This window comes from Solanum lycopersicum, chromosome 4, assembly GCF_036512215.1.
Source record: "Solanum lycopersicum chromosome 4, SLM_r2.1".
NCBI lineage: Eukaryota > Viridiplantae > Streptophyta > Magnoliopsida > Solanales > Solanaceae > Solanum > Solanum lycopersicum.
The window spans coordinates 1,698,085-1,725,157 of record NC_090803.1 but is presented as its reverse complement, the minus strand read 5'-3'; the positions used below and the strand labels follow the sequence as shown (position 1 = coordinate 1,725,157).

The 27,073-nt window shown below is 31.2% G+C and overlaps 4 protein-coding genes across 4 annotated transcripts; 2 read left to right on the top strand and 2 right to left on the bottom strand.

The window, feature by feature from the left end:
• Positions 1 to 5,140: 5,140 nt before the first annotated feature.
• LOC101252579 (RAF-like serine/threonine-protein kinase PRAF) lies at positions 5,141 to 7,712 on the top strand. The gene is made up of 2 exons (XM_004236928.5): positions 5,141 to 6,493; positions 6,573 to 7,712. The coding sequence occupies exons 1-2, from the start codon at positions 5,292 to 5,294 to the stop codon at positions 7,417 to 7,419; spliced, it is 2,049 nt and encodes a 682-aa protein (XP_004236976.1). The 5' UTR covers positions 5,141 to 5,291; the 3' UTR covers positions 7,420 to 7,712.
• Positions 7,713 to 11,412: 3,700 nt separating this feature from the next.
• On the top strand, positions 11,413 to 18,086 carry LOC101250206 (uncharacterized). Its single transcript, XM_004236920.5, has 10 exons — positions 11,413 to 11,815; positions 12,370 to 12,447; positions 13,362 to 14,036; positions 14,177 to 14,279; positions 15,036 to 15,136; positions 15,225 to 15,399; positions 16,483 to 16,653; positions 16,744 to 16,844; positions 17,390 to 17,565; positions 17,649 to 18,086. Exons 1-9 carry the CDS (start codon positions 11,510 to 11,512, stop codon positions 17,450 to 17,452), a joined length of 1,773 nt encoding a protein of 590 aa, XP_004236968.1. The 5' UTR covers positions 11,413 to 11,509; the 3' UTR covers positions 17,453 to 17,565; positions 17,649 to 18,086.
• Positions 18,087 to 18,870: 784 nt separating this feature from the next.
• Positions 18,871 to 21,668, bottom strand: LOC104646736 (GDSL esterase/lipase At1g58430). Its single transcript, XM_010321111.4, has 3 exons — positions 20,963 to 21,668; positions 19,967 to 20,222; positions 18,871 to 19,193 (listed from the first exon to the last, which is right to left on the bottom strand). The coding sequence occupies exons 1-3, from the start codon at positions 21,584 to 21,586 to the stop codon at positions 18,988 to 18,990; spliced, it is 1,086 nt and encodes a 361-aa protein (XP_010319413.3). The 5' UTR covers positions 21,587 to 21,668; the 3' UTR covers positions 18,871 to 18,987.
• Positions 21,669 to 22,654: 986 nt separating this feature from the next.
• On the bottom strand, positions 22,655 to 24,932 carry LOC138347874 (transcription factor PHYTOCHROME INTERACTING FACTOR-LIKE 15-like). Its single transcript, XM_069296520.1, has 5 exons — positions 24,626 to 24,932; positions 23,965 to 24,063; positions 23,647 to 23,712; positions 23,369 to 23,434; positions 22,655 to 23,139 (listed from the first exon to the last, which is right to left on the bottom strand). Exons 1-5 carry the CDS (start codon positions 24,863 to 24,865, stop codon positions 22,858 to 22,860), a joined length of 753 nt encoding a protein of 250 aa, XP_069152621.1. The 5' UTR covers positions 24,866 to 24,932; the 3' UTR covers positions 22,655 to 22,857.
• Between the last annotated feature and the right edge of the window lie 2,141 nt (positions 24,933 to 27,073).

Below are 27,073 nucleotides of genomic sequence, written 5' to 3'. Positions count from 1 at the left end.
ATTATATATAAATAATCTAATTTTCTATCAAAGCCTCTTCGCACAGGATGGCTCCGCCCTCGTTGCTTTCATTTTATAATATATATATATATAAATATTAGTTGACAAACTTGTATGTATGCCCCACCCCCCCACCCCAACCCCCAAGCTAATCACATCTTTCACCAAAAAATTACTTTTATTTATCCTATTATATTTAAACCAAAACATGATTAGGGTGTTTGATTAGGTGAGGAATAAGTCCAAATTGTGCTTCAAAAGAAATAATTATATTAAATTAGGATGATAATATGTTCATGTCGTTTACTTGGCTTGCGTTTGGCTAATGACCATAAAGTTAGTTTAAACTAGAAAATAAATATCAGTTTTAAAGATTGTCGAAATATAGTTTTTGGAATTTGAAATTGTATTTGAATATATAAATTTTTAAAAATCAAAACGAAGTAAAAGATATTTTCATCTCCAGTGTATATAAATATTTAAAAAGATGATCTCTAAAAACAAATTTATAAAGAAATACAACCTCGACAAAGTTGAAAAAGAAATAATATAAATCTATCTTATCCTAAGGATGAACAAATAATAAAAAAGTGAAACATAAATGACATATAATGTGAATAGTTGATTATGGCCTACCATTTAATTAGTCACCTATTTCTCCCATAATATTCGACGATCCAAACACAAAAATGCAAAAGTATACATAGCAAAATATGTCCATATCTATGTCTACATTCTCCAGATGTCACAAAGAAAATGATAAAAAAAAATTATCAAACAAAGGAACTTTTTATGAGTTAAATGAGTCGACAATTGAATATCGATTTACGTCTAGCTTATTTTTAGATTTTATTGTCCAAGAAATCCTTTGTATTTTATATGGTTTTATGTTATTTTGGATAAACGATACTTGTAAGAGTGACTAAGTTAATTGAGCATGTGATTTCTCAAAAATACCTTGAAATCAAAATTTACAAAAAATAACTTTCACATATAACAAACATAAAAATCATATTTGTATGTTATAACTATAGTTTTATAATTGCGCTCCATAACAAATTTAATGTTTGCTATGGAGCTTTTGATTTGTATAGTTCGCTACAAACATTCATTTTATATAAACTATTTAGTTTTGTATAAATTCATTTGTACATTGTAATTTGCATAGTAAAATCTGAATTTATATATTTATAAGTAGGACGAAAATATATGTCTTTATATTTGTATTTGTATATACACTTTTTGCTCAATTTATACAAATACAACACATTTTATACATTTTATATCGAACTGTATCATATGACTAATTGTAAAACAAAAATGACTAATTGTATACCAAGTCAAATGACCAAAAAAAAAAGAAATATTTACTATAAATGACAATCAAAATAAACTATGACTATAACATTTAATTTAAATTAATAATTTGCTATTTTATATAATTTCTCTATTTAAAAATAGTATTTGAGAGTTGTAAATCAAATTAACTCCTTTTTTCCCCTAAATTATTTCTCATAGACTTTTCTAAAGCCAATGTTCTTGTTTATCCTTTTGGAATAAAATATGAGTGATACATGGTAATTAGACAAATACATTAATTAAAAAATAGGTAATGTTTGTTATTATGGGTCCACTACAAAGGCTTCTTAGGTAGGTATTTAATGATTCGATAGATACATTTACCTAATAGTGTTTTAAATCTTAAATTTTATTTGATTTAAGTTGCGATAAAATAGTAGGTATTTTTTTATTTTAAAAAATAAAAAATATAACAAAATCAAAAATTAAATGAAAGGTGTGTAATATTTTTTTTAACTATATTAAATTTTTGCTATGCACACTCATAATAACTAATATTTAACTTATGTATGTCATATAATTTCCAGCGAAGGGTGTGTATCGGAGCATCCTTCACGAAAGGTGGCTCCGCTTATGGTTTGGCCTTATTGGATACGAAATCGAAATATAATGTTGGACTTTCTTATACAAATTCAAATTTTGTTGGATTCTGATATACTGAATACGGAATGCGTATGAGGAAATCAATATAAAATTGAAATCTCGATCAACCAATTAAGGGCTGTGATGAAATAATAAGTATTCTTTCGTTCTTAAACATATTTTTTGAATTTAAATTGTATTGGATACGGAGTCTACACTTTGTTAGAAAGTATATATTCCTAATATGAGACTTTGTTACGTGAATTCAAATTTAATTGAGTTTTAATATGAATACTCGAAAAAATACAAGAAAACCAAAAAACATAAAACTACTCCCTAATAATACTATAATAATCATGTTTATTTTATTCTAATTGGATAAGTTCTTTTCCAATAGTAATGATCTTGTACAAGTATTAGATTACACAAACTTAATTGTCCAACGAAATTAATCATAGATTTCAGTTTAAATCAAATACAAAATTTTGTATGCTTCTTTAAAATAAGAGTGATGAGTGATGCGATTATTGTAAACATAATGAGTATTTTGCTTTATAATAAATCGATAATCAAAATCTCGATTTACATATATTTATATAATAATAGAGAATTACAATTTCAAAGCATCTCAATGATATCATATAACTCTATTACATATGGAGAAATATTAAAAAAATAAAAATGCAAACATACAATTTCTTTCGTTAATCAATCATACAATAAAAATATTGCAATAAAGATAAGCCTTCTATATACGTGATATTATATAGTGACCCTGTTTTAATTTGTTTAATGTATTTTCCTTTTAAGTCCGTTTAAAAAAAATAATTTCTTTTAACAATTCTTTAATTTCAAAATTTCTAAATGCTTAAGACACAATATTATAAAAAAATATTTTAAACAATTGATATATCTTTAATTTATATTAAAAACTTCAAATGACTTATTTATTTTTTTAAACTTCTTATCAAACCAACATAAGTTAAATAGATTAAATAGAAAAACACTTTATTATAATATTTGATATTCCTATATTTTTCTTATAAATCTCAAATACTATCTATATCAAATATCATATTCTTAAAAATGTATAATAAACACAATATCATATACAATAATAGTAAAATGTGAGCAACCCCACTATCCCTATTTTCAGGTGATTTTTTGAAAGGTTATGATGATAAATGGGATCAATACATCCCACTACCCCTATCCAGCTGTCAACACATGACATCCCCACCCCTCCACCTCATATCGAAGTCAGATTTACGTTGAAAAATTTCATATCAAAAAATAAAAATTTTATAATAAAGTAATTATATATTTGGAGAAATTCAAATTGAGATCTTTAAGTAAAATGAAAGAATATTTAATAAGTACCATTCCATCATAATTATTAGGAAAAATTATGGATAATGCTCAAGTACCCCCTCAACCTATGCCCGAAATCTCAGAGATATATTTATACTATACTAAGGTCCTATTACCCCTGAACTTATTTTATTAATAATTTTTTACCTCTTTTTAGCTTACGTGGCACTATCTTGTGGACCCAACGATGATTGACTTTTTTTTACGAACTAGTGCCACGCAGGCTAAAAAGGGATAGAAAATTACATATAAAATAAGTTCAGGGGAGTAATAGTACCTTAGTATAGTATAAGTGTGTCTCTGAAATTTCGAACATAGGTTGAGGAGGTACTTAGATATTTTCCCTAATTATTAATGACTATATATTATCCATTTTTTTGGGTGGACTATTCATTGATATCTTTCGACATTCGAGGTTTTAGAGTTTGAACTTAAAATATTCAAGAACTCTTGATAAGGAATGATATCTTTTGAATAGAGCTTTATTCGATGCGAATTTAAAATAATCAAACTCTAATATAGATATAAAACATCAATGAAAAATCAAAAAATATAATCTTGTGTATGACATTTTTTAATTTAGTCACCACAAAAATATTTTGGTATATTTAATTATACATTTGATTTATCTTTTTTATTAATTATTTTTAAAATATCTTGAGTTATGTAAATATTCATGTCATATTTTAGATTATATATTTCAAAAAAACAATTAATTTTAAAATTTTATGTTCAGTCAAATACTATCACATAAGTGAAATGGAAAAATAAGAAGAGAGTATCTATTTTGAAATTGAATTTAGTTATCGGGATATTTGGTAGGAAAAATTGTTGTTGAAGGTGAAATAAATTATTAAGGGAAATGTTTTATTTTTATAATTTAAGTTTCTTTAATTAAGGTTTAAAAATATTTATCATTTAATAATGGTAATTTATCAAAAAAAAATTATTTTTTAAAATTGATTATTCAATATCGGAGGACCAGCACTTGGATTTCCACTAATTCTTTTTTAGGACAAATCATGTGTTATAAGTTGAGTTAATCATGATGGACAGAGTACAACTTTTGGAATATAATTTAATGCAACCTTCAAAGTATAATAAATATAAAAATTATATTTATGTGCTATAGTTTAAATAATTATGATCTATAGTAAATATAATATATATATTTTGTTATACATATATAAAAGAAAATAGTTATATAATTTGTTACTATTTCTGTTTCGGTATACACGTTACAAAAGATCAATTATATAACCTATGTTTGTATAAAGTGAGAAAGACAAAAGATAAGTGGTCTGGAAACGATCATATTTGTATAATCATAAGTTTACATGACGAAAATATATGCATTTGTATTTGTATATATAATTTTTTCTCGCTTTATACAAACACTAACGCAATGTATACATTTATGTTTATATAAAGTTAGATAGGAAAGCCAGATCTCAGAGAGTGACGAGCTTATGCATTTGTATTTGTATATATAATTTTTTCTCGCTTTATACAAACACAAACGCAATGTATACATTTATGTTTATATAAAGTGAGATAGGAAAGCCAGATCTCAGAGAGTGACGAGCGATATTAGAAAGAGGAGAGAGAAGAGAACGAAAATATATTTATATATACAATTTTTTTTCGCTTTATACAAATACAAACACATTTTATGTTTATATTGGTATAAAAGCGAGATAGGCGAGGGAGACTACCGGCGAAAATGAGAGTTTCGAGCTAGATTCACTAGGAGAGATATGAAATGACGACAGTTTACTACGAGTACAATTAAATTAAATTATATTTATTATCGTTTAATTTGAAACACAACATCATACATTAAAATATTTAAATATTATTTTTTAATCTAATAAACAAATATATCATATAAAAAATTTAAAATAAGAAAACAGCTGGAAAACTATAAGACATTCTTCTCCGGCAGAGGATCTACCTTCCTTCAACCTTTGCAGATTCACATGGAACCTCCACTTCTACCGGGACCACCCATTTCCACCACCGTGACCACGGCGGCGTCGGTAGCCGGGACTATGCCACAACCAACACCACCGACGGCGTCACATATCAACTACGCCAACTCAGTAGATTCCTCCCCAAAGTCACGGAAAACCAATTCCTGGGATGAACAGCAACAACAACCCCCACACGCCGGCGGTGGTGGAGGAAGTAACGTGAAGATACGTCTGATGTGTAGCTACGGCGGACATATCATCCCTCGACCTCATGATAAATCCCTCTGTTATATCGGCGGGGATACCCGAATCTTCGTTACCGATAGAAATACTTCTCTTTCTGACCTTTCATCACGGCTTTCGAAAACCCTTTTGGCTGGAAGGCCGTTTTGGTTGAAATATCAGCTTCCCAATGAAGACCTTGATTCGCTTATTTCTGTTACCACCGATGAAGACCTTGAGAATATGATCGAGGAATACGATCGTGTTACGAAAGCTTCACGGATTCGTGTGTTTCTATTCACCAGTGAATTTGATTCGGTTTCTTCAATTGGGTCACTTTTACAAAGTTCTACGAAATCGGAGGATTGGTTTGTTCATGCTTTGAATGGGGCGACTTCTACTTCTACAACGAAGGTGTTTTCTGAGTCTTCATCGGTGAATTGTCTTCTGGGCCTCGATGATGATGTTGGGAATTGTAATGTAAAGAGTGTGGATGGACAATTGGAAGGATCATTTGGTGCGAAGAATGTGAAAATTAGTGCTCATGATGTTCAGTCGGTGCCGGATTCTCCGATGGTGGAAACGACGTCGTCGTTTGGGTCGACTTCTTCCACACCGTCATTGACGAGTTTACCGCCGATTAAGGTTCATGTGGAGGAGAATCAAAGGATTGGGATTGAGGGACAGTTTTCACAGTTAGGGGTTGGAGGTAAAGTGGAGCAGAAGCAGGAAGAACGGGGATTTATGGGTTTGACTTCACCACCTGCCCCAGCTGCTCCGGTGGTCGGAACTGTATATTCCGGTGTGCCGGTAGTTGTCGGTGGAGATTACAGTAATCGAATTTTTTCAGATGATGAGAGATCAGAACAAGGGGTTACTGCTGGTTATAGAAATCCTGTTCAAACACAGCCCCAGCCCCAGCCCCAGCAACAGCAGCCAAAGCTTGTTCTTCCTTCTGATTTGCCTTCGCCCAGTTCAGTTTCAAGGTAAAAATATATAGCTAACAAAGTTTTAGCTTTGTCAATTTCCAATATATGCTTAAATTAGTCATTTCATTTGATGTAGTGAGAGCAGTGTGATGTCTGGGCAAAGACATTTCTTTTATCAAGAACCGGTAGGTCAAATTCATTCCGGTAACAATAGGGTTTCCGCTAATTCAGTTGATATGAAGCAGAGTGATCCGAATAATCGGGCTCAGGTACAACAGCAGCAAGTCCAGGAGGCTGGTTATGCAATGTCAGTTAAGTATGATCAGCATCAACAAATGTATCAGCCCCAACAATATGTACACGCTAGTCAATATATCCACCATACACCTTCTGGTTCTGTGCCAGTGACGTCTTATTATCCTATATACCCCTCGCAGCAGCAAACTCATCCTCCTCACCCTGCTCTTGAGCACCAGTACCCTGTTTACATTGTTCATTCTAGACAACCTTCGCAAGCATACAATTTGCCGGTCCAGCAAACAAATTATAGTGAGTCTGCTCAAACAAATGTTCCTTCTAACCAACCCCAAACACCTCCCGCTCCTAGCATGGCTGCTCCTGCTGCAGCTTACAACCATCCTGGAAATCCTCCTGCCTCCAAACCTGAAATGATTGCTGGTGCATATAGAACAGCAGCTGCGGGAACTCCACAATTGGTTCAGATCACTTCAGGCCAGCATCAACAGCAATATGTTGGCTACTCTCAGATTCACCATCCCTCTCAGCCAATTGCTCCTACATCACGTGCTACCGCCAATTATGCATATGAATTTTCTGATCCTACACATGCACAAATATACTATTCTCAGGCCCATGCTCCCCAGTTTGCTACTCAATACCAAACCATGACATCATCCCCGGCTGTTGGTTTACATAGTACTTCTTCGCAGCTTCCGACAGAAAAAAATCAACCAACGAATTAGTACTTCACCAACCATGAAAGGTGAGTTGCACATGAAGAAACAATTTTGTGGACATAGGTTTGGTTTATGTTTAAAATTTCTGTTATAAATGCTTGAATTTTGTCATTGTTATTGGTTTGTCAAGTGTATTTGTTATAGGTATAAGGCATTTGGGGTGTTTTTTTCCTTTTCTTGTGCAATCCATAAATTGATAGCGGTCTGGATCATACTGTAAACGCTCAAACTCAGATGATATGTTCCCTGTTCTATATATGAATTACGGAATAAATGTAATATAGTGATTGAGGCTTTTACTTCAGTTGTCTTTATATTATTTCCCCCCCTCATTTGTGGTTTTATTGAGCTTTGTGGCAATGTATCTGTACCCCCATGACATATTGATCGAGAACATACATGGCAATAAGCATATGTGATCTTTGACTGTTGAATACAGCTCATGCCTTTTGATGCTAGGATAGTTTTAAATTCATAATATTGAATGGATCAGCCCAAAATTCATGTGTTACTTGGTGTATTAAGAAATGGTTTGGTTAAATCAAGCTGCTTCGTGGATTCAGGAAAAACTTGATTCCTTATTTTATGGTTATTTCTGGGACGTTTTTAGATGTTCCGTGTCTCTAACTAGCAATTTCACCAGTACTTAATTTAAAGCTAGAGGCAGTCATAGATAACACTTTGGTTAAATCCTGTTGCTTCTTATAACCAGAAAGAACTTCATTTCTTAATTTTACAATTATTTCTGGAATTTTTCCTAATTTTTGCGTCTCTAACTAGCAATTTCACCGATCCTTTACAATAAAGTTAGAGGAGGTCCATATATGAGGGGGGATACCTGTTTCTTTTACAAGGAATTGGGGGATAACTCTTAATTTTTTCTTAGGAACGAGGGGACAACCCTGTTGTTCTTAATGGTATATATTTCTTCTTTTTGGCAATTAGCAGACAGTTGTATTAATCACCAGTATGAATACTTACATAGCCAGAGCCAATCAAGGCTGATTGCTCATCTAATAGTAGCCAAAAATTCCTACATGCACTATCAATACTAACTAAGCTTGAAGGTCATAATATGAGTAAACAAGTTCACATTTCTCCTAATTCTTCGTATACATAAGGTTGTCTTCAAATCATGTGTCAAAGTTTCCTTACTTCGGTTCTTCATGTTGAAGTTTTTGGACTTTCTTCCCCCCAGCCCCATAATCCATGTACCAACAGCTGCAAAACTTGCCTTGAGCAAAGCCCCTCACGGTGTTCTTGATCTGCAAGTTTGTTGGATCCAGTGGCTTTTCTGTTCCCAGTTCCCACATCAGTATGGTCCTTTGCCAGTGTAGTTGGTGTAGCACGTCTTTCCAAAGTTCATTGGTGTAAACAACAATCGTTTCTGGAGCCAATTCATGGCATAGTTTATCAGTACAACCGTAGTCCTTATTAAATGAATAGAATTTTGTACAAAACATTCTTAAGTTACAGAATTATAAACCAGGCCTACTTATAATCTGTTTAGTTGTGGTACAGTTATCATTCTTTTTGAGTTTGAATTTGTGACCATGCTAAGCATCCTGGCAAAGTGGTATTACTAAATTCCCTCTCATGTTCTATTAGTGAGTTTTTATCAAACTATGATTTATAAAGATTTAGTTCATGGATGTTATGTTTCTCTTTGTGAGAATAATAATGAGAACCTCATATTTTCATCTAGTTACACGTTTTCAGGTGTTTGTTGCGTCAAGTGTCTATATCTCTCCTTCCCTCTGTTTCTGTGTATATGTTAACAGAATCCTTGCTGTGATCCATACAATATTCCTCATTAATAGTTGGTTTCTTTATACACATTATTTTTCTTTATTTCGCTTGGCAGTTTGTACGAACCAATCTTCCCATGTCACACTTGCAGTTTATTTTTCTTGACTTCGGTTGACAGAAGAGATGATATGCTTTATACTTGCTCTATTTGATACCATGTTAACTTGTTGGCCTAGTTTGTGTTACAAGTACATGTTTGCTTTACTCCACAACTCTAATTAGCGTTCGTACGAAGGTGATGACGAACTATTGGGTGCTTTCTATGAAGTTTTCTGTAACACCTATTACTATTTTACTTCAGTTGTAATAGAAATCGATCAAAGACAAAATATAACTTCTGTTTTGGGGTAAGGTATAAATAGAAATGTAGACACACCATGGAATAAGGATCTTCTGTGAAACTGCAGTTACAGTAAGTGCATTTCAATTAGAACCTTCATTGGGTCATGTGTTTGTTTGTTTAGCCACAATTTGTCTGCATTTCTTGTGTTCCATTATGTTAATGCATTTCCAGTAAAGCTTATTACATACGTGCTAGATTCTCAGCGGAGGTTTGGAGATAGACTCTGGAGTTTATAGGTTCAGGTTGAGTAGAACTAAGAGAAAATGTTTAGAATGCATGTTTGAGATGTGGAAGTGAGTATTGAAACACGAGTCATCCCCAAGAATCTGGGGTCACTAATCCAAGAAAATGGGGAGATTGACAATGATGGGGCGGAGTGTTGGCCAGCAAGAACTTGATGCGAAGATATGAGAGTAGGATGTTGGGGGGCATAAGAGCAATAGGATCAGAATGCTGTTCGGGACAAGGTGTGAGTGATCTTTGTGGTGGATAAGATGAGGAAGGAGAGATTGAGATGATTAAGACATGTAAAGAGAAGACACACAAATGCCTTAGTACGAAGGAACGAGAGGTTGACTATAGTGAATGTAAGGAGAGGTATCGGTAGATTGAAGAAGTCGTGGAAAAAAATTGATTAGACATGACACAACGCACTTGCAATGGCACTCTAAATAAGAAGATAGGAAGGTCGAGGACTCGTATGGTAAAAGGTTATTAGGTCGAGTGTTGTCTAGTTTCATTTATGGTATTATTATTATTACTTTCTTACCATCTTACTTCAATTTTTAGTATTACATGTTACTTCATTTGCTTCCGTTAGCATACTTTTTTTTGGCGTTGTTACTATTCTCCTGTTTATTATTTTCAATATGATTTATTCGTTATTATTTTTTTTATATGCTTTACTTAATTCGATAGTCTATCGGAAATAAACTCTTTACTTTTATAAGATAGCGGTTACTGGTTCACAAGATAGTAGTAAAGTTGTTGCTTTGTCAGATTCCATTTATAAAATTACATTGGGTATATCGTTATTGTCGTTTGTTCTCGCCCTTAAAAATGTTAATATCTTAGATTGACACTCAATTTTGGCTATATTAATTATGGTTAAAGTTGTAGTTAGTTTATGTAAATTAGTTGAAGTTGGAAACAATTAGGTGAGTTAGATAGATATTAATAATTAATTTTCCAAGTCATATTGTCTTCTTGTTACAGCAAGCAGAATATTCTGTTGTTACTTCAAATCATCATATTAAAAAAAAAAGAAGCAGTTGATTCATTATTATTGTAAATCTGGCTTTTAATACATTATTAAAATGGCTAATTATGAAGTGTCATATGTTAATCCATCATAATTGTCTTGAAGATGGGGTGGACTTACGGATCATGTATTGCGGTTTAGGTGAACTTTAGTATTTTTTGCTCAAATAATATATATATATATATAATTATAAATGTAATATTATATAACAATTAACATACTAATTTTTGAACAACGAGAAACTAATGTTTTAAAAGCATCATTTATGATATTTATGAACTTTAGTATTTTTTGCTCAAATAATATATATATATATATATAATTATAAATGTAATATTATATAACAATTAACATACTAATTTTTGAACAACGAGAAACTAATGTTTTAAAAGCATCATTTACGATATTTTTGAGATATATTTTTCCTTTTTCTCCCTTTACTATATATATTGTTTTTTAAGATCAAAAAATAAATCTATTATATTATATTACTATATATCACAAAAGTAAAAAATATTATATTCCAAAAATAAAAGTAAAAGTTCAAAAAAAAAAAAAAGCATGGCTTGACGTGTTCCTTTTATCTCAATATCCCATTTTACGTCTCAAATCTTCTAAAGTCAAAAGAGAAAAAGATTTATCAAACCAATTTTCTGTATCCAAATTCCCAAAAAAAAATAAAAATGGGTTATCCAATTCAATCCGATATTCGATCGGCGATACAAATCGCCGCCGCATTCCGCCACCACAACCAGTATCGTTACCGGCGACTTCCTCCCGCAGTCATTTCATACCGGAACGCCCCGAACTGCTGCTTCACGGTGAACTCCTCCTTTAAACTTAGAGCTTTCTCCACTAATGATGGCGATACTACAGTCCAGAAGGTTTGTAATAAGCCATCGTTATGCACCGCCGATGAGCTCCACTATGTATCGGTTAATAATTCCGATTGGAAACTTGCTCTCTGGCGATACATTCCTCCTCCTCAGGTTCAACTTTTTTTTGTATTTGTATTTGTATTTGAACTGTTACTCTTAGTCTTATAAATTAGTCCATAACATTTTAGTATTCTTTTTCAAATAAATACTGTATGATATATTTTGGAAAAAAATCAATATATTTCACACTTCCATTTCTATATAAGTTCAAATTTTAATTTTATGATCAATTAAATTAAATGTGTTCATATAGAATACAACAACAATAGACCCAGTGTAATCTCGTAAGGGTAGTGTGTACGCAACCTTACCACTAACTTATGGAGGTAGAGAGCCGGTTTCCGTAGAAAAGCTGTTTGAGTAAATGTGATCATATAGAATTGGTCCCAATTTATAAGATATTAATCCATTTAGAGTATTTAACACCATTCTATCTTATTCAACTATTGAATTTTTAAAATTTTGTGTTCTATCAAATACTGTTATATGAAATGAAACAAAAGACAGGGAGTTATACTATGAAGGATTTACAGTTCTGTTATATGAGTTTTTTGTTCAAGGATTTGAGCTTTGCATTAAGGGTGTGTGATTTTTGATGATGATAGGCTCCAAAGAGAAATCATCCCCTGCTTCTGTTGTCTGGCGTGGGGACTAATGCTATTGGATATGATCTTGCTCCTGGGGTACGCTGCGCTACCTGTCTGCCTTCTCTCTGTTCTTTGTCCATTCTTCTGTTTTGTTGTATGTGCGGTGCTGTGTGAAAGAGTAGTCGGGGGCACTCTTATTTGCAGATTCATCCCTGCATAGGTTAGGTGAACAGTGAACTAGGGGATCTTCATGGATTGTTCATTGATAGCCACATTTAATAGATCATAATGACAGATGTCAAATGTGTATATTATCAGTGCTTAGTGGATATGTCAGGTTCCATTAAAGTCTCACTCTTTATTTCGTGGAGTGGTTCTTGTTTCTGAATCTGGTAGAATTATAAGGCATGCTCAAATTTTTTTAGAGTAACCCTGGTTTTGATGTTGTACTATCCTTACTACTTTTCTCATACTTTATGCATTTCAAGTGTACAAAAGTTTACTTGTGTGATTTTTTTATTACTGGCATGTTATCTAGTTCATCTTTCTTTTTTTTATATGGCTTTATGGCTGCATCAATTAGGTGTTGATGGTAGTCATGTGGTTAGCACTCTCTGTGATTGTACATTTCTGAAATATGAATTGTGATGATAATTTTTTGCTTAGTTGCTAGGGATGATTTCTATCTTTTTTTTTGGTGAGATAAATCTAAATGTCTGCTGGTTAATGCAATAACTAGTGTCAACTTGATTTCACTTGGATTATTTCTTGTCTATTTTTTGTTTAAAGTTCTGTTCATGCATCTTCTTATCCTTTTAAGTTCATTTTTATCACTTGAGGCAAGTGTGTGCACCCTACTCTTCAGTGGAGGTTTTGAATATTTTTTATCACTTCAGGCAACCATGTCCATCCTGCTTATCAAAGATATCTTACATAGTATGGCTGGTTGTTTTAATTTCTTTCTTAAAGTTATTTAGTCACGGTCCTTACTTTTAAAAATAATTATGCAGTCATCTTTCGCCCGATACATGTCTGGTGAAGGATTTGACACTTGGGTTCTTGAACTTCGTGGAGCGGGGTTGAGTGTGCAGGAGTCAGATTCCACAAACATTGAGAAGACTGCAATAGCAGTCTCAGAACAGATGGAAGCTGCCGCAGATAATGCTACTGACAAAGTTCTTTCTGCAGCACAACAGTCAACAGATTCCCAGAGTACCTTAGAGGAGTCTGACACAGCTGTGGTCAAAGAAGAATCCACAGCTATTTCAACATTGTGGGATGAGTCAAGAGTAGTAAACGAGCTTACGGAAACATTTATACTCTTGTCAGAAAGAGTCTCTGGTTTCCTCAATGAAAGCCAATCAAGGATTATGTCTGCTAAACTATTTGATCAAATATCAAAATTATTAGAGGATTCCTTTCTTTATGAACGCTTTAACGAGACAAGGGGGAAGTTGTTAAGTCTGCTGGAGACAGGGCAAAACTCTGCCGTTGTTGACCAAGTAAAGGATCTTAGCCAAAAGCTAGTAAATATCATTGAAGAAGGCCAACGTTCTGTTTCTCCGTTAGTTGATCTGCATGAACGTCTAACCACTACCATAGAAGATTTCCAGAAGCAGCTTGACTTGATTGTCAAGTATGATTGGGACTTTGATCATTACCTGGAAGAGGATGTTCCTGCTGCGGTGAGGTGACAGATCCCCATGTTGTAGAATATAAAGATATTATTCCTTGAGATTACACAGACGAATGAAATTCAGAATTTGTTGATTTTTCACTCTTCTTTATTATTCTTTTTAGTCTAATTATTTTATTTTCATTCTAGATGGAATACATTAAGGCCCAAACTGCACCAAAAGATGGTAAACTTCTTGCCATTGGACATTCTATGGGAGGAATATTACTATATGCTTGGCTATCACAGTGTGGTAAGATCCATTTGTTGTTTATATGGACTTAACGTTACGTGATCTGGCGGGTCTACTTATGAACCACTTAAGAATTAATGTGCAAGAGTCTCGAGAAAGAATCCTCTCTGTAGTTGCAGTTGATAAAAAAACAGTAATATTTAAACGTTTTATTTAAATAAAGAAGGCAGTATAATCAAGAAATTTGTTCCATGAACCTGTTGGAGTATCATACGACTTAGTCTTGAGATTAAATTCCAACGGCTACCACTTCACTTGATGCAACCTTGAGTTAACCTGGTTGCCTCTTGACTTAATGTTCTTTCAATTACTAATATTTATTGAGCTTTTTGCTTAAATTAAGAAAGATGCTATAGTTCACAACAGTTTTGGGAGTGTAGTTGTAATAGCCACTAAGTGCAGTACTCCTATTAACTTAAAACTTCCATTACTAGTGTGCACTAAGTTAAACAGGTCCTGGTTAACAGTGTGACTTATCTGCTTACTAGCGTCTTTCTTACAGAGCTGAAAATGAGCCATCTTTTGAACTTATTGAGATTATAGGGATATGTATGGTACAATTTGATTTGGAAGGAATTGGACCTGGTTTTAGATGTAGAAAGGTTTCACAACTAACAGATAAGTCACTTGGAGCATTGTCTGATTCCTTATTAATGGGCAGTGGGCACAGTCTCAAAAAATTATTTTCAGACTGACTACATCCGGGAATCATACAGATATGAGATTCTAATATGTTTCTGGTTTTATCTTGGAAAGGATTGCAAGGAAGAGAGCCTGGATTAACTGCTATTGTAACTTTGGCTTCGTCACTGGATTACACATCTTCGAAGTCTGCACTCAGACTGCTCCTACCCCTTGTAAGCTGAAAATAAATGTCTTTCAACTCTCGTTATGCAGCAAAAATCCCTTTCAGCATATTCTTATATTTATTTACCTTGGCTGCAGGCTGATCCTGCACAAGCTCTCAATGTACCTGTTGTCCCTTTAGGAGCATTACTCGCAGCAGCTTATCCTCTTTCTTCTCGCCCTCCTTATGTGTTGTCTTGGCTTAATGATTTAATATCAGCTGCAGACATGATGCACCCGGAGTTGCTGAAAAAGCTCGTATTAAATAACTTCTGTAAGTGCTTAAATGGGCAATAAGCAGATATTTTATTATTAATTGATTGTGAACTGTTAAATTTATGGTCCTCTTGTTTTATGATTTATTTATATGGAGAGTAGGCAAGTTTCAAGTTTCATCACTTAGGTTATAGATATTTGGTATGAGTTTTGGAGATAACAGTATGAGAATCTTACATGTTCTGAAGAATGATTGAATGACCATCCCGCTATGCCCCACATTTTCCTGTCTACAGTGTTTTTGCATCAATTCATTCTTTTCTCCTCCACTTTCTGTCTAGATGATATCTGGAGTCTGAGTTGAACTAATCTTCTACGTTTCAGATACATCCTCACGGGTATCAGTTAGAAAGGCAAATGTACTTATTAATTATGATTATTAGTATATCTCATCTTTCATAGTAGTCATGCAGCACTATACAAGGAAGAAAAGCCAAAGTTTGAATTATGGGCTTTGGCAAAACCAAATCGAATTTTGATTTGTACTTGCTTATAACCAACCTATGAATTATGAACAATGGTCTGTCTCGTCTAGTTGGCCTCCTTCTTGGTCTCAAGAGAAATCAGTACTAAAAATAAGAACGGCCTTGCCTTGTAGGCTTCTTAGCAATAAGGTAATCAGTGGAAACTAACTATGTGAGACTGAGAGTTGATTCTAATTCTTATTTGTTCGCATAAAGAATGAGCGACGAAAGAATATTAACATCTCCAGATAAAAAATGAAAATTAAACCAAGTAAACATCCGCTGTATATTTATTTGTCAGCTAGATAATTTCTCTTCTGTCAAAGAGCTGCATTTATCAATATATTTATTCGACTCTTTACTTGATGAACTATTGACTCGTTGCTCCCACAAGTTCCACTCCTGTGTAACTATTTTCAAGACACTGTAACAGTGTTGATAGATGATCTTCAATGTAAGGGAAGTTTGTGCATAACTGATCTATAAGGGCCATAGTCTGATGGTGATCCAGAAAGTTCACTTTCTTTTTTAAAAGAATTCCATCACGCCCTTTCTATGTTCTCTTGAGATTTCACATTTACCTTTTACTACAGATTTTCTAATAGATCTTCTGGCAGGTACTATTCCTGCTAAACTTATTTTGCAGTTGACTACAGCTTTTCGAGAAGGGGGACTCCGTGACAGAAGTGGTAAAATATTCTACAAGGATAATCTTCACAAAAGCAATGTTCCAGTGTTGGCTGTTGCTGGAGATAAAGACATAATCTGCCCGCCAGAAGCAGTGTTCGGTATGTGTCATTGTACTTCCGCTCATTTTTCTGTCAGAGGATGATAAGTTCTCTAACAATTTTGTTCTTGCAACACATCGGTTCAAGCAGAAACGGCAAAGCTTATCCCCGAGCACTTGGTCACCTACAAAGTATTGGGGGATGATAATGGTCAGCATTATGCTCATTATGACTTGGTGGGAGGACGCATGGTATGTAAACTTTAACAATTTCCAGCTTCTTTTGGAATACATGAAGGAGAACAGAATACTATGGAAACAAAGGAGCTATATGAGTGACATTAACTGATTGGATTTAGACTAGTTATTCATTTGGGAATAAATGTGAGGTTTAGAGGAACTTTAATTTTCTTGCTTTGAAAGACATTATTTAGTATTAGAATGAGATTAACCTGAATAGTCCAGACTGGATATGGAGAATTTATAAAACCAAACCCTACCGATATAGGATTGAGGATTTGAGGTCTGGTTGATTGATTGATTAGCAGACAGTACAGAAAAGGATGATAAAGAATAAAAAGATTCTGGAAGTGGAGAGGTGCCTAGTCACATTGGAATTGCATTTCAAGTTTTTTTTTTTCCTTATGTAAACCCGAGAGTTAAAATATACTAGATTAGGACATACATGATACATTATTTACTTTCACAACTCCATGAATCCATAAATAGGTGCATTGTTATTATTTTTTCCATTTCTATTATTGCATAACACCTTATACTCTTCCTGGTGCCTGCAGGCTGCAGAACATGTATATCCTTGTATAATCCAATTCTTAAGCCGTTATGATGATACTATCTAGGGCCTGTACTCTAGTTTTGACCATTCTGTGGGCAGCAAGCTTCATAATCCTTGGCGCCAAATACACTTGTCCTGGTCTTATTCATCACTCCTACCACAGACGCTAGTTAACAAGTGAGACCAAACTTATCTGAAATTGTGTTCTTTGCTCTGTTTTCTACCTTTAATTGTAATCAAGTACCTTGTTTATATTGTAGGGAGTGCATATAAATGTCCCTGAACCCGAGGAAGGTTCATGTCAAGGAAGGAATTTGACAGATTTGTTAATCAAGTACACCTTCTCTTTTGCCTGCTGCCCATATATTGTCCAGTTATTATTTGGTCCTTTGTGTTTCCTGTCTAAATGTAAGAAAGGCAGGAAAGTACACGTTGCAGTACTAGTTAGTCACACTGGAAATAGTACAGTATTACATCACATGAAGCTGAAGCACTCAATGAGATATCAAAGATAGAATCCTAAATCATAATAGTTTCAAATTACAATAAACTAAAGATCAATGTAGAGCTTCATTGAATAGCAAAACTTATAACTTGTCTAGAAACAATTATTTCTTCTCCTGTAATTCCTTTGACCTTGTTGCTTCTTTCTCATTTGCATGACAAAGTCGTTGAGAAATTCAGAGTTGCTTTCTTGATCTTCTGGAGAAGATATGGTGTAATTTGTTTCAGATACACGATCATTGCCACAAACATCTGAAATTGGGAATCCACGTAATCCAACATTACCTTCATATGAGTTGTTCTGGAATGTAGAGAGTTGTGGTCCTTGAGGGATGGATGCATCCTTGGAGATAATTATAGGAGAGATTTAAGAATTCAAGAGACGTAAGAGAAGCAAGTTGTTGTGGTATCTCTCCTGAATTATGGTTAAACGAACTTGCAGCTCCGAACAGATTCCCAACCACGTTGGGAATATGTTATCTCCTAAATCAACGACTTGCAACCTTTGACAATTGGCCGAAGGTCTGAACTTTGATCGAAATTGTTGTTACAATATCAAACTTTGGAAAAGACTTTTTATCCTCTGTACTATTTAATAGTGTATTTTAAAGGTATATATGTGTCCACATGGACATAAAAATATTACATAATTATGAATAGTAATGTGTCCACGTAGACATGTATACCTTTAAAATATACTATTAAATAGTTCACAGTGTAAAAAATACACTATTAAATAATTCACGGATAAAAGGTCTTCTATAAATTTTGATATCGTAATAACAATTTCGATCAAAGTTAAAATATTTTTCAGATTTTTTTGTCAAAAAAAAAAACAAGGTTAAAAAGGCGTAGATAAATGATAATAATTCAGGAATGAAATTAATAATTTGCGTCAAAAATACTTTTCTCATGACAAACCAAATATCATAGTTTGATATGTTGAATTTTATACAAAGTAATTAAAAAATTCCCACATGAGATATAATTACTTACACTAATTTTAAATACATGAATAATTCCCTTTCTTAACCAGAAGCCAAATAACACCTAATTTTATTTTATCTTTTACAAATTTTCTTTGAATTTAATAAATTAAAAGTTGTCAATAATTGAGAATTTTGGGAGAAGTTCCTTCATAAAATACTCAGAAATATGGTAATAAGCTGATTCAGTTGGATGAATACTATCAAAGAAAACATATTGTGAAGTATGTGAACACACATGAGATTTTTTTGTACACAAAGGTCCTGTTTCTAATAATCCACTTCCACAACAACCTCTTTTTGTTTCTTCAAATCCTGTCATAATCATGTAAAAAAATAAAGATAAAATATAAAAATAAAAAGAAATTTAATTTTAGATTAATAAGAAGAAAAAAAAAAGTGATTTTTGGAGGTTTGTAAATTACTTTACCATTCATTTATATATTTTTCTAATTCTAATAAAAAATATATTTTCAGTTTTTCTTGTTCATTTTTGTTTCACTCGCTATTTATCCCAAATTATTTTTCAAGGATATTTTGAAGTGGTAATAGTCATGAGTATGAAGTTGATAAAGAATGTTCAACTAACCACAATTTATGACTTTTTATGGCCGCTCTACTAATGAGTAAAAATTACCTAATATATATATTAATAAAATAATAAATACTCGACGAAACAGATAAAATATACGTAAATTGATCTGAACATTATTTTCATTGAAATGAGCCTTGGTTGAAATTGTAATATGATAGTCCCCACATTTTGTCAAAATGGATTGTTTTGTTTGGTATTTAAGACAAAACTATGTATTTGAAAAAATTTATTGTACCATTTAAAAAAAAACAAAAAAAATCAATAATTAGATTGATAAACATAAATCAAAGATAATAAATTTAGATTGATGATGTACTCATACAAATGATTTTCTAATTAAGACAACAATCAAGTTAAGCATACTACGAAAAATGCACGGAAGTTACTTTGACTTTCAAAAATAATATTATATTTATATTAAATTTTTTAAAGAAATCGATATATATATTCAGTAATATTTTTAAAGAACTCGAACAACTAACCGAAAGCTTACCATATTCATGTGGATTATTGATGAGATGTGATAAAGGAGTGTATATATCAGAATAAAATATTTTGCTTCCTCTAAGTTGTGCTTGTAAATGTGGCAATAATTCTTCAAGTTTTTTATTATAAGATTGAGAATCTGAATTTTCTTTTTCAATGCAAGTTCTATGAAGTGGAGATTTTGCTGTCATTTGAATTGGAAGACAACCAATTGGAGGTAGCCCATTCACTATAATATTTCGACATCCAAGTTCATAAAGTTCCTAATAAAATAAGATTAAAAATATTCTATAAGTTTCATGTGCTAAAAAAAAATAAAAAATAACACAATTATGTCAATTATAAGGTAATTATGGGTACATATATATAAACATCAACCATAGAGAGTGATTTTAACATTATTAGATCGTATATAAGATTTGATTAAAAAAAATAAGATATACGATTTAGAAAATAAAATAAATTATCTGTTATGATATATATATATATATATATATATATATATATATATATATAATATGTAAGATATTCATGTGATTTCTTTAACATTCATGTGATTTCTTTTCGTTGATCTAGAAATTTAAGTTTTTTCTAAATAAAGTTATTATGACATCTGTATTGGTGACAAGAAATAAGTATATGGTCAAATAATCAAAATGTGTACCAAGTATAGTAACACCCTAGAAAATTTGAATACGAAAAACGATATTGATTGTATAAAGTGTGCAAGCCCTAGACACTAGTGACATCTTTAAAGGCGTGAATAATATCACGAACGGTATTACATGCTATAACAATCTAAATTGAATAGCATAGATATAAAATATTGCAGCTTGATGCACAAAATTTATTTTCACATATACACAGGATCCGACTAAAAATCTTGTCATGATACAAGTATCGATGATCGATTTCTTGACGCAACTTATAATTAATTTACTATATAAAGATAACTTTACAGTTATTCCGAAACGAAGAAATATAAATTTGATAGAAAATTTACCTTGACAAAACATTGCATCTTGTCTAGAAGAAAATCTTGATACTCCTCCAAACTAAACTCAACCCTTCTTGTTGGAACATCATAGAAATTAAATATAAAATCATTACTCCCTGAACTAACCATAACCAAAGCACCTTTCACAATTCTTTTTTTTTCTTTTTCACCAAAAAAATCATTCAATTTCTTCAAATACTCTTTAAAATGTTCTAATTGTTTTCTCATTGAAATTACACCTGAAATTAAACTTGTTAAATCATCATATCCTGATCCAGCTGATCCAAATGAAACTCCACTTCTATAATCATTTTCCAATAAATTTGGATTTAAATATGGTGGCACACCATACTTTTTTAGTTTTAATAAATTTGCCAATATGTCTGGTACAATTTTTCCATTTGAAAATCTACCTGTTGATACATGGTTAAAATAGTCTTTTCCATAAGGTATATGATTGCCTTTGAATAAAGTAAATATATAGTTGTTATTTCCAGTGTCAACTGTTGAATCACCAAAAACAAGAATTGATGTAAATTTGGGCATGGACTGAGTTTTAATTGTGTTAAACAAAAAAAGGGCTAAAAATAAAAAGATGAAGAACAAGAGGGAAAAAACTTTAGGTGCCATGGCTTAAAACTAAGATTTGAACCAAAAAAATTGTAGTTTTTATGTTTACTCCAAGAAGAAAAATTAATATTCATGAGCTTTAAATGGTTCAAAGATATGTTGTTATGCACAAAATTATTATATATTTATAGGAGATTGTTTTCTTGATTAATCTAGTAGCTATTTTTTCAAGGAAAAGGAACAATTTTGTAATGGACTTCATGAAAATGATACATATTTTTGGTAAACTTACTAATATATACGGTTCGATCAAACTTATTTATCAATATGATCGAAATATATACTGACTACTGATATTATCGGTATAGATATACATATTATATGTTTATTATACTTGTACATACAAAATTTATACAATAGCTAGATACATATTTTATAAACTAGATCACTCAAAGACATTTGAACTGTGATTATTCTTTTTTTATCTTTAATTTTCTTGTTCATTTTCTTTTAACAAACCAAACAAGAACACACAATTTTTCCTCTTTACCTTAATTCCTTTACTAGTTATCATATTATAAACAATGGGAAGTGTAGAAAAGCTTATTGTATATTTGAATGCTTCTTTGATGGAGAATTTAAAAGTATTTCTAATTTAATTGTTTTTTTTTCTTTATATGATTATGAAATTGGTTCAGAATTAAGCTGCTTTAGAATATGGAAACATTCATGTGTCAAATTTTCACAAAATATAGTAATCTTAAGGATTTTGGATTACCATTGTTTACTTCCTTTAAAAGGCAATCTTTTTAGAAATGACCCTCCTATCTATAAAACCAAAATGTCTCATCATATATATTATATGATTCTTCGAGTGTGAATTTATTAGAACTCAAAAAACTCGTAAAAAAACCCCAGAATTATGATCTTGTTATTATTAGTTATTTTTTAGACCGTCCTAAAATATAGTAGCCTAAATGGTATATGTTATGTATATCAAGTATAAATATACATATAATATACCTATTGCATAATATATATACAATCAATGTATATTGATTTGCGGGGCCATTTTGATAACAAGAAGATACATTTGCAAGAAATCTAATTAAGAACGTTCAACATATATACATGAATACGTAATATATAATCTATATACATAATATAATTTTTCGAAAAAAGATACACACTTTGAATCTACGTAGCTCACATTGCTATATGCATATTTATACTAAAGCCACATGATTTCACATTTCTCTAGTACTATATTCTAAACCTTATTAGCTATTACAAATAAATTTCGAATAACATATTGTAGATTTTCTTTCCAACTAAACGCGTTTTTCTAGTGGAGCAACGGATGCAGAGCCTCGCGTAAATACTTCCATTATAGGCCCGGGATGCAGTAAGTTACAGGCGACGGCGAGGGGCAAAAATGGAAATTCACTTCCCGTCGACAACATTGGGGAAAAATTGGAGCACAAAATATTGCTAAAGTTGAAAAAATAGCCAATTGCTCCTATGTAAGGATTAAAATGCAGAGTACTCTGCATTATTTGGTTTCTCCCTGCAGCTACTAGAGTCGATCCACGGATTCTATCCATTGACATCACCTATAGCAAGCACGCAGAAGCAGAGTCAGGACTTTTAACAAGAGGAGGAGCATTCAAAAGATGTAACAAAACTAAATTATAATAAGAGGCCTTCTCGACAATTTGTTATTCAAATGAGCATTTTTGCATTCAAAAGATCGTAACAAAACTAAATTATAATAAGAGGCCTTTTCGACAATTTGTTATTGAAACGAGCTTTTTTCGAACTACTAGTAACAAGGAGGGTTACCTGGATTTGGTGTTGTAAGGCTTGAATGTGTTGTATGGCTTGATCAAGTACTGAGGCTCTATCTGACTGATCAAAACAGCAAATATTTAGTCCAAATTTCGATTTCAAATCAAATGAAAACAAAGGTTGCAAAAAAAGAATTGAAACAAAACTAATTAAACGCGTATAATATCATGAAATAAATTGATGGCTTCCTGTTATTTCGAGACAAATACTTAATTATTTCGATACGTGAAGAGCAACGATAGAAAAAAACCAAAAGGTAAATAAGGGAAGACCTTGTTGCAATTAGGGATTAGGGTCTCTAGTACCTTCATCTTTTTCGCAATTTTGTATCTACGTCTCTGCGCGAATAGAAGATACATAACTATCAGATAAATTAAGACGTACAAAGTTAAATAGCTTATAAATTCTAATAGTATATCGTTATTTTTTCAAAAAAATCAAAATAATATACGTGTCAAGTAATTTGAAATAGAGGGTGTGCACCTTGCTTAAATTGGTTATGAGGGATTTTTATAACTCTACAACTTAAATAAAGTGATTAATTAAAAAGAACAAATTAAACAAGGTAATTAATTTCAAAGAAGACTAACCCTCTCATTCATTTTATGCATTTCTACACAACTTGCTTTTGGATATTGGTACAAACCATCTTCATTTCTTCTTGATGTAATCCCACTTCCATTATTAGTCTAATAATAAACAAGATTAGTATTATAATCACAAATCAAATCATAATAAAGTGAAAAAGTATTAACCACAAGCACAATGCATTTAGATATGTTTTGAGTTACTTATATCCTGAGCTTCTCGAAAACTAGAAGCGTTTATTTTACTTATGAAAAATCATAAAATCGAGATGTTTGACTAAGTTTTTATGAAAAAGTAAGTATTTTTGAATTCTAACTAAAGTTATTCATTCAGAAGCTAAAAAGACTTTGATAATCAAGTCGGTGAGCCAGTTTCATTTCAAATATGACAATTCCACATGCATAAAACACTTATTTAAACCATAAAAAAAAACTCAAAAGAATCAACATACACTCAAAGATTAGTCTTTTCTCCAAACACCCTTTTGAAACATTGGTCAAACATATAAAATTATCGTAATATTAACTAAAAAAAACATTTTTTTAAAAATTAATTAACCAAACACCAATTGCTATTCAAGACAACAATTTTAAAAGCTTGATCAAACAGACTATAAGACAACTGACTCGGGGTTACACCCGAGTAGGAGACTAAAAAACTCACATCAAGCTCATACACTAAATCTTCACCACATTTTCTCTTTATCCCTCTTGACTCTTTATGTGAATTTTTTTCAATAGAGGGATTTGATGAGTAATTAGTCCCAAAATTATACACATGATTTTCCACCCCAGGGACACCTAAGGTTAGTAGAGTTTGTGGTGATATTGATTGGTCACAAATATTTTTTTCATCACTAACTAATTCACATGATGAATCAAAATTTAATTTCCACTTAGACATTTGGTGGTCATAAAACTTTTAGAGAGATAAAATAGATGAACAAAAAAAAGAAGATAAAATAGATGAACAAAAAAAAAACTTAGGTTGAAATAAATGAAACAATAGATATGGCCAAGTGAAGATAAATATATAGGCAAATGGTAGGGGTGGGGGTGGGGAGGGGGGGGGTAGCCAACCCTCTTAGGATGTAATTTGACATGTGAAAGGTGTAGGATATTATGAAAAAATTTATCTTTTTAACGTATTATAAAAATATTTTTTTTAATATATTAAAAGTGATTTAAAATATGTTTTTACTTAATTGAATTAAATATTTTATTCAATCTACCTTTTGTGAATTAACAACAACTAATATGATATAAATTATTTTTTAAATTAGATCATAGTATTATACTATTTATATTCCGTATGTAATTAAATCCAAATTCATTCACAATTATATTCATTTTAACTTAAATCTAATCCTAAAAAACCTAACACTCCTTTATTTTATAAATTGATTTCCTTAAAATCGAAAATTGATGGTCTTATATCTATTATCTATATTTTAATTTGATTTGTTTTTTTCAAAAAAAATAATTTTTTCCATTTTCGATAATTTGATTTTATGTTTTAAAAATATTGGATGTCTACACATATTATTTCAGTATGATTTGATGTTTTTATTTTTAATAAGTGTTAATTTTAATTTATTTATATATAATAAAGAATTATGATTTCTACATCTCAAAAAAAAATTATAGTTATATTATATTAAGACTTTACTCATACACAAAGTGTTAATTTTAATTTATTTATATATAATAGAGAATATGATTTTAAAATTTCAAAAAAAAATTGTATTTATATTATATTAACACCTTACTCATACACAAATATTTGATAAAAACAAAATAATTCCTTTCGTTTATTAATTTAAGAGTCATTTCATGAATCTTGCTTTAATTGCATTTATTTTGAGTTTTCTACCCGAAACATTTGATTTTTAAATATAACTATCATGAGAAAATATTTATATTAATTATTAGTTCTTTAAAAACATGCAAAGACCAAAATAAATAAAAGTGAACACTTAAAAATATCATGGTGAAAAAACCTAAAATCATGTTTACGCAAAAATACAAATATATTATGTTCTAAATATCTAAAAAAAAAATCATGGTGAAAAAAACTAAAATCATGATTACATCAAATCTTAGAAATATTATGGTGAAAATTTTTTTAAAAAAAATATGGCTACACAAAACCTTAAAATATTATGTGAGAAAATAAACCAAAATCATGGTTACTATTATAGGAAAAAAAAAACTTTGCGGCATTTAATTTACGGCCATAAAAATAACTATTCTAACGAAATTATATAAGTAGAATCTATACTAAAACATAATAAAACTTTGTAAACATAACAAAAAATCAATTCCAAGCATAAATATTTCAAAATAATTAAAATTAAACCTCAATTTCCGCAACATAACATACTCCAAATCTTGCAAGCATTTATACTTCTCCTTTCAACATCTATAATACCAAATCCAAAAAAAAAATTATCATATGATTAGAATCGAAATTAAAATTTCAACATTATAAATTCTAAATAACTATACTCTAAATTCAATATTTATATATATATTTAAAAAAGAAATATTTTGATATAGATATTTTACTTTAACTAAACGCTACTGAATTCAATTGAGAATTCATAATAAATCTTCTAGCTCCGACTCTGAATATAAACGACCTTTGGGGATCCAAAAAGACTTTATTCATGTCGATGACTAGCTTTACCCTTTTTAACATTTTTGTCTCTATAACTAAAAAGGGATGTAGAAAACATCATGGTTTTGTGTGCCTCAAAACACAACATAATTGTGGACAAAATATTTATAGCCGAAAAAAAAATGATTTATTTTCTTCTTAATATATAATGGGAATTTTGACATTTGTGTCAATATTTTTTAATAAAAAAATTAAGCCAAAATATGCTGACACGTGTTAACTTTATCCTTTATGTTTATTTATAAAATATAGCAAGTTCTTTAATCTGCCATTTTCTAGCTTTTTCTACTGGATAAATAAATTTTGGCATTATTGGATTTTTAAAAAGATGTCAATAAAAAATAAAATGAATTTTATCAAATAGCCCTTCGATTCGTGTATCGGGAATGAACTCCAGATCGAAATTCTCTGGTGAAGGAGTCGGGATTGGCG

Bases quoted from the DNA above. Each gene is read 5' to 3' on its own strand.
- LOC101252579 (XM_004236928.5), top strand. From the start codon at position 5,292: ATGGAACCTCCACTTCTACCGGGACCACCCATTTCCACCACCGTGACC. The intron at 6,494-6,572 runs GTAAAAATATAT...CATTTGATGTAG, and splicing joins TCGCCCAGTTCAGTTTCAAG to TGAGAGCAGTGTGATGTCTG.
- LOC101250206 (XM_004236920.5), top strand. From the start codon at position 11,510: ATGGGTTATCCAATTCAATCCGATATTCGATCGGCGATACAAATCGCC. The intron at 11,816-12,369 runs GTTCAACTTTTT...TGATGATGATAG, and splicing joins GATACATTCCTCCTCCTCAG to GCTCCAAAGAGAAATCATCC. The intron at 16,654-16,743 runs GTATGTGTCATT...CGGTTCAAGCAG, and splicing joins CCCGCCAGAAGCAGTGTTCG to AAACGGCAAAGCTTATCCCC.
- LOC104646736 (XM_010321111.4), bottom strand. From the start codon at position 21,586: ATGGCACCTAAAGTTTTTTCCCTCTTGTTCTTCATCTTTTTATTTTTA. The intron at 20,223-20,962 runs GTAAATTTTCTA...TTATTTTATTAG, and splicing joins AGATGCAATGTTTTGTCAAG to GAACTTTATGAACTTGGATG. The intron at 19,194-19,966 runs GTAAGCTTTCGG...TGATTATGACAG, and splicing joins CAATAATCCACATGAATATG to GATTTGAAGAAACAAAAAGA.
- LOC138347874 (XM_069296520.1), bottom strand. From the start codon at position 24,865: ATGTCTAAGTGGAAATTAAATTTTGATTCATCATGTGAATTAGTTAGT. The intron at 23,713-23,964 runs GTTAGTCTTCTT...CTATTCGCGCAG, and splicing joins TGCATAAAATGAATGAGAGG to AGACGTAGATACAAAATTGC. The intron at 23,435-23,646 runs GTCTTCCCTTAT...TGTTTTGATCAG, and splicing joins TAATCCCTAATTGCAACAAG to TCAGATAGAGCCTCAGTACT.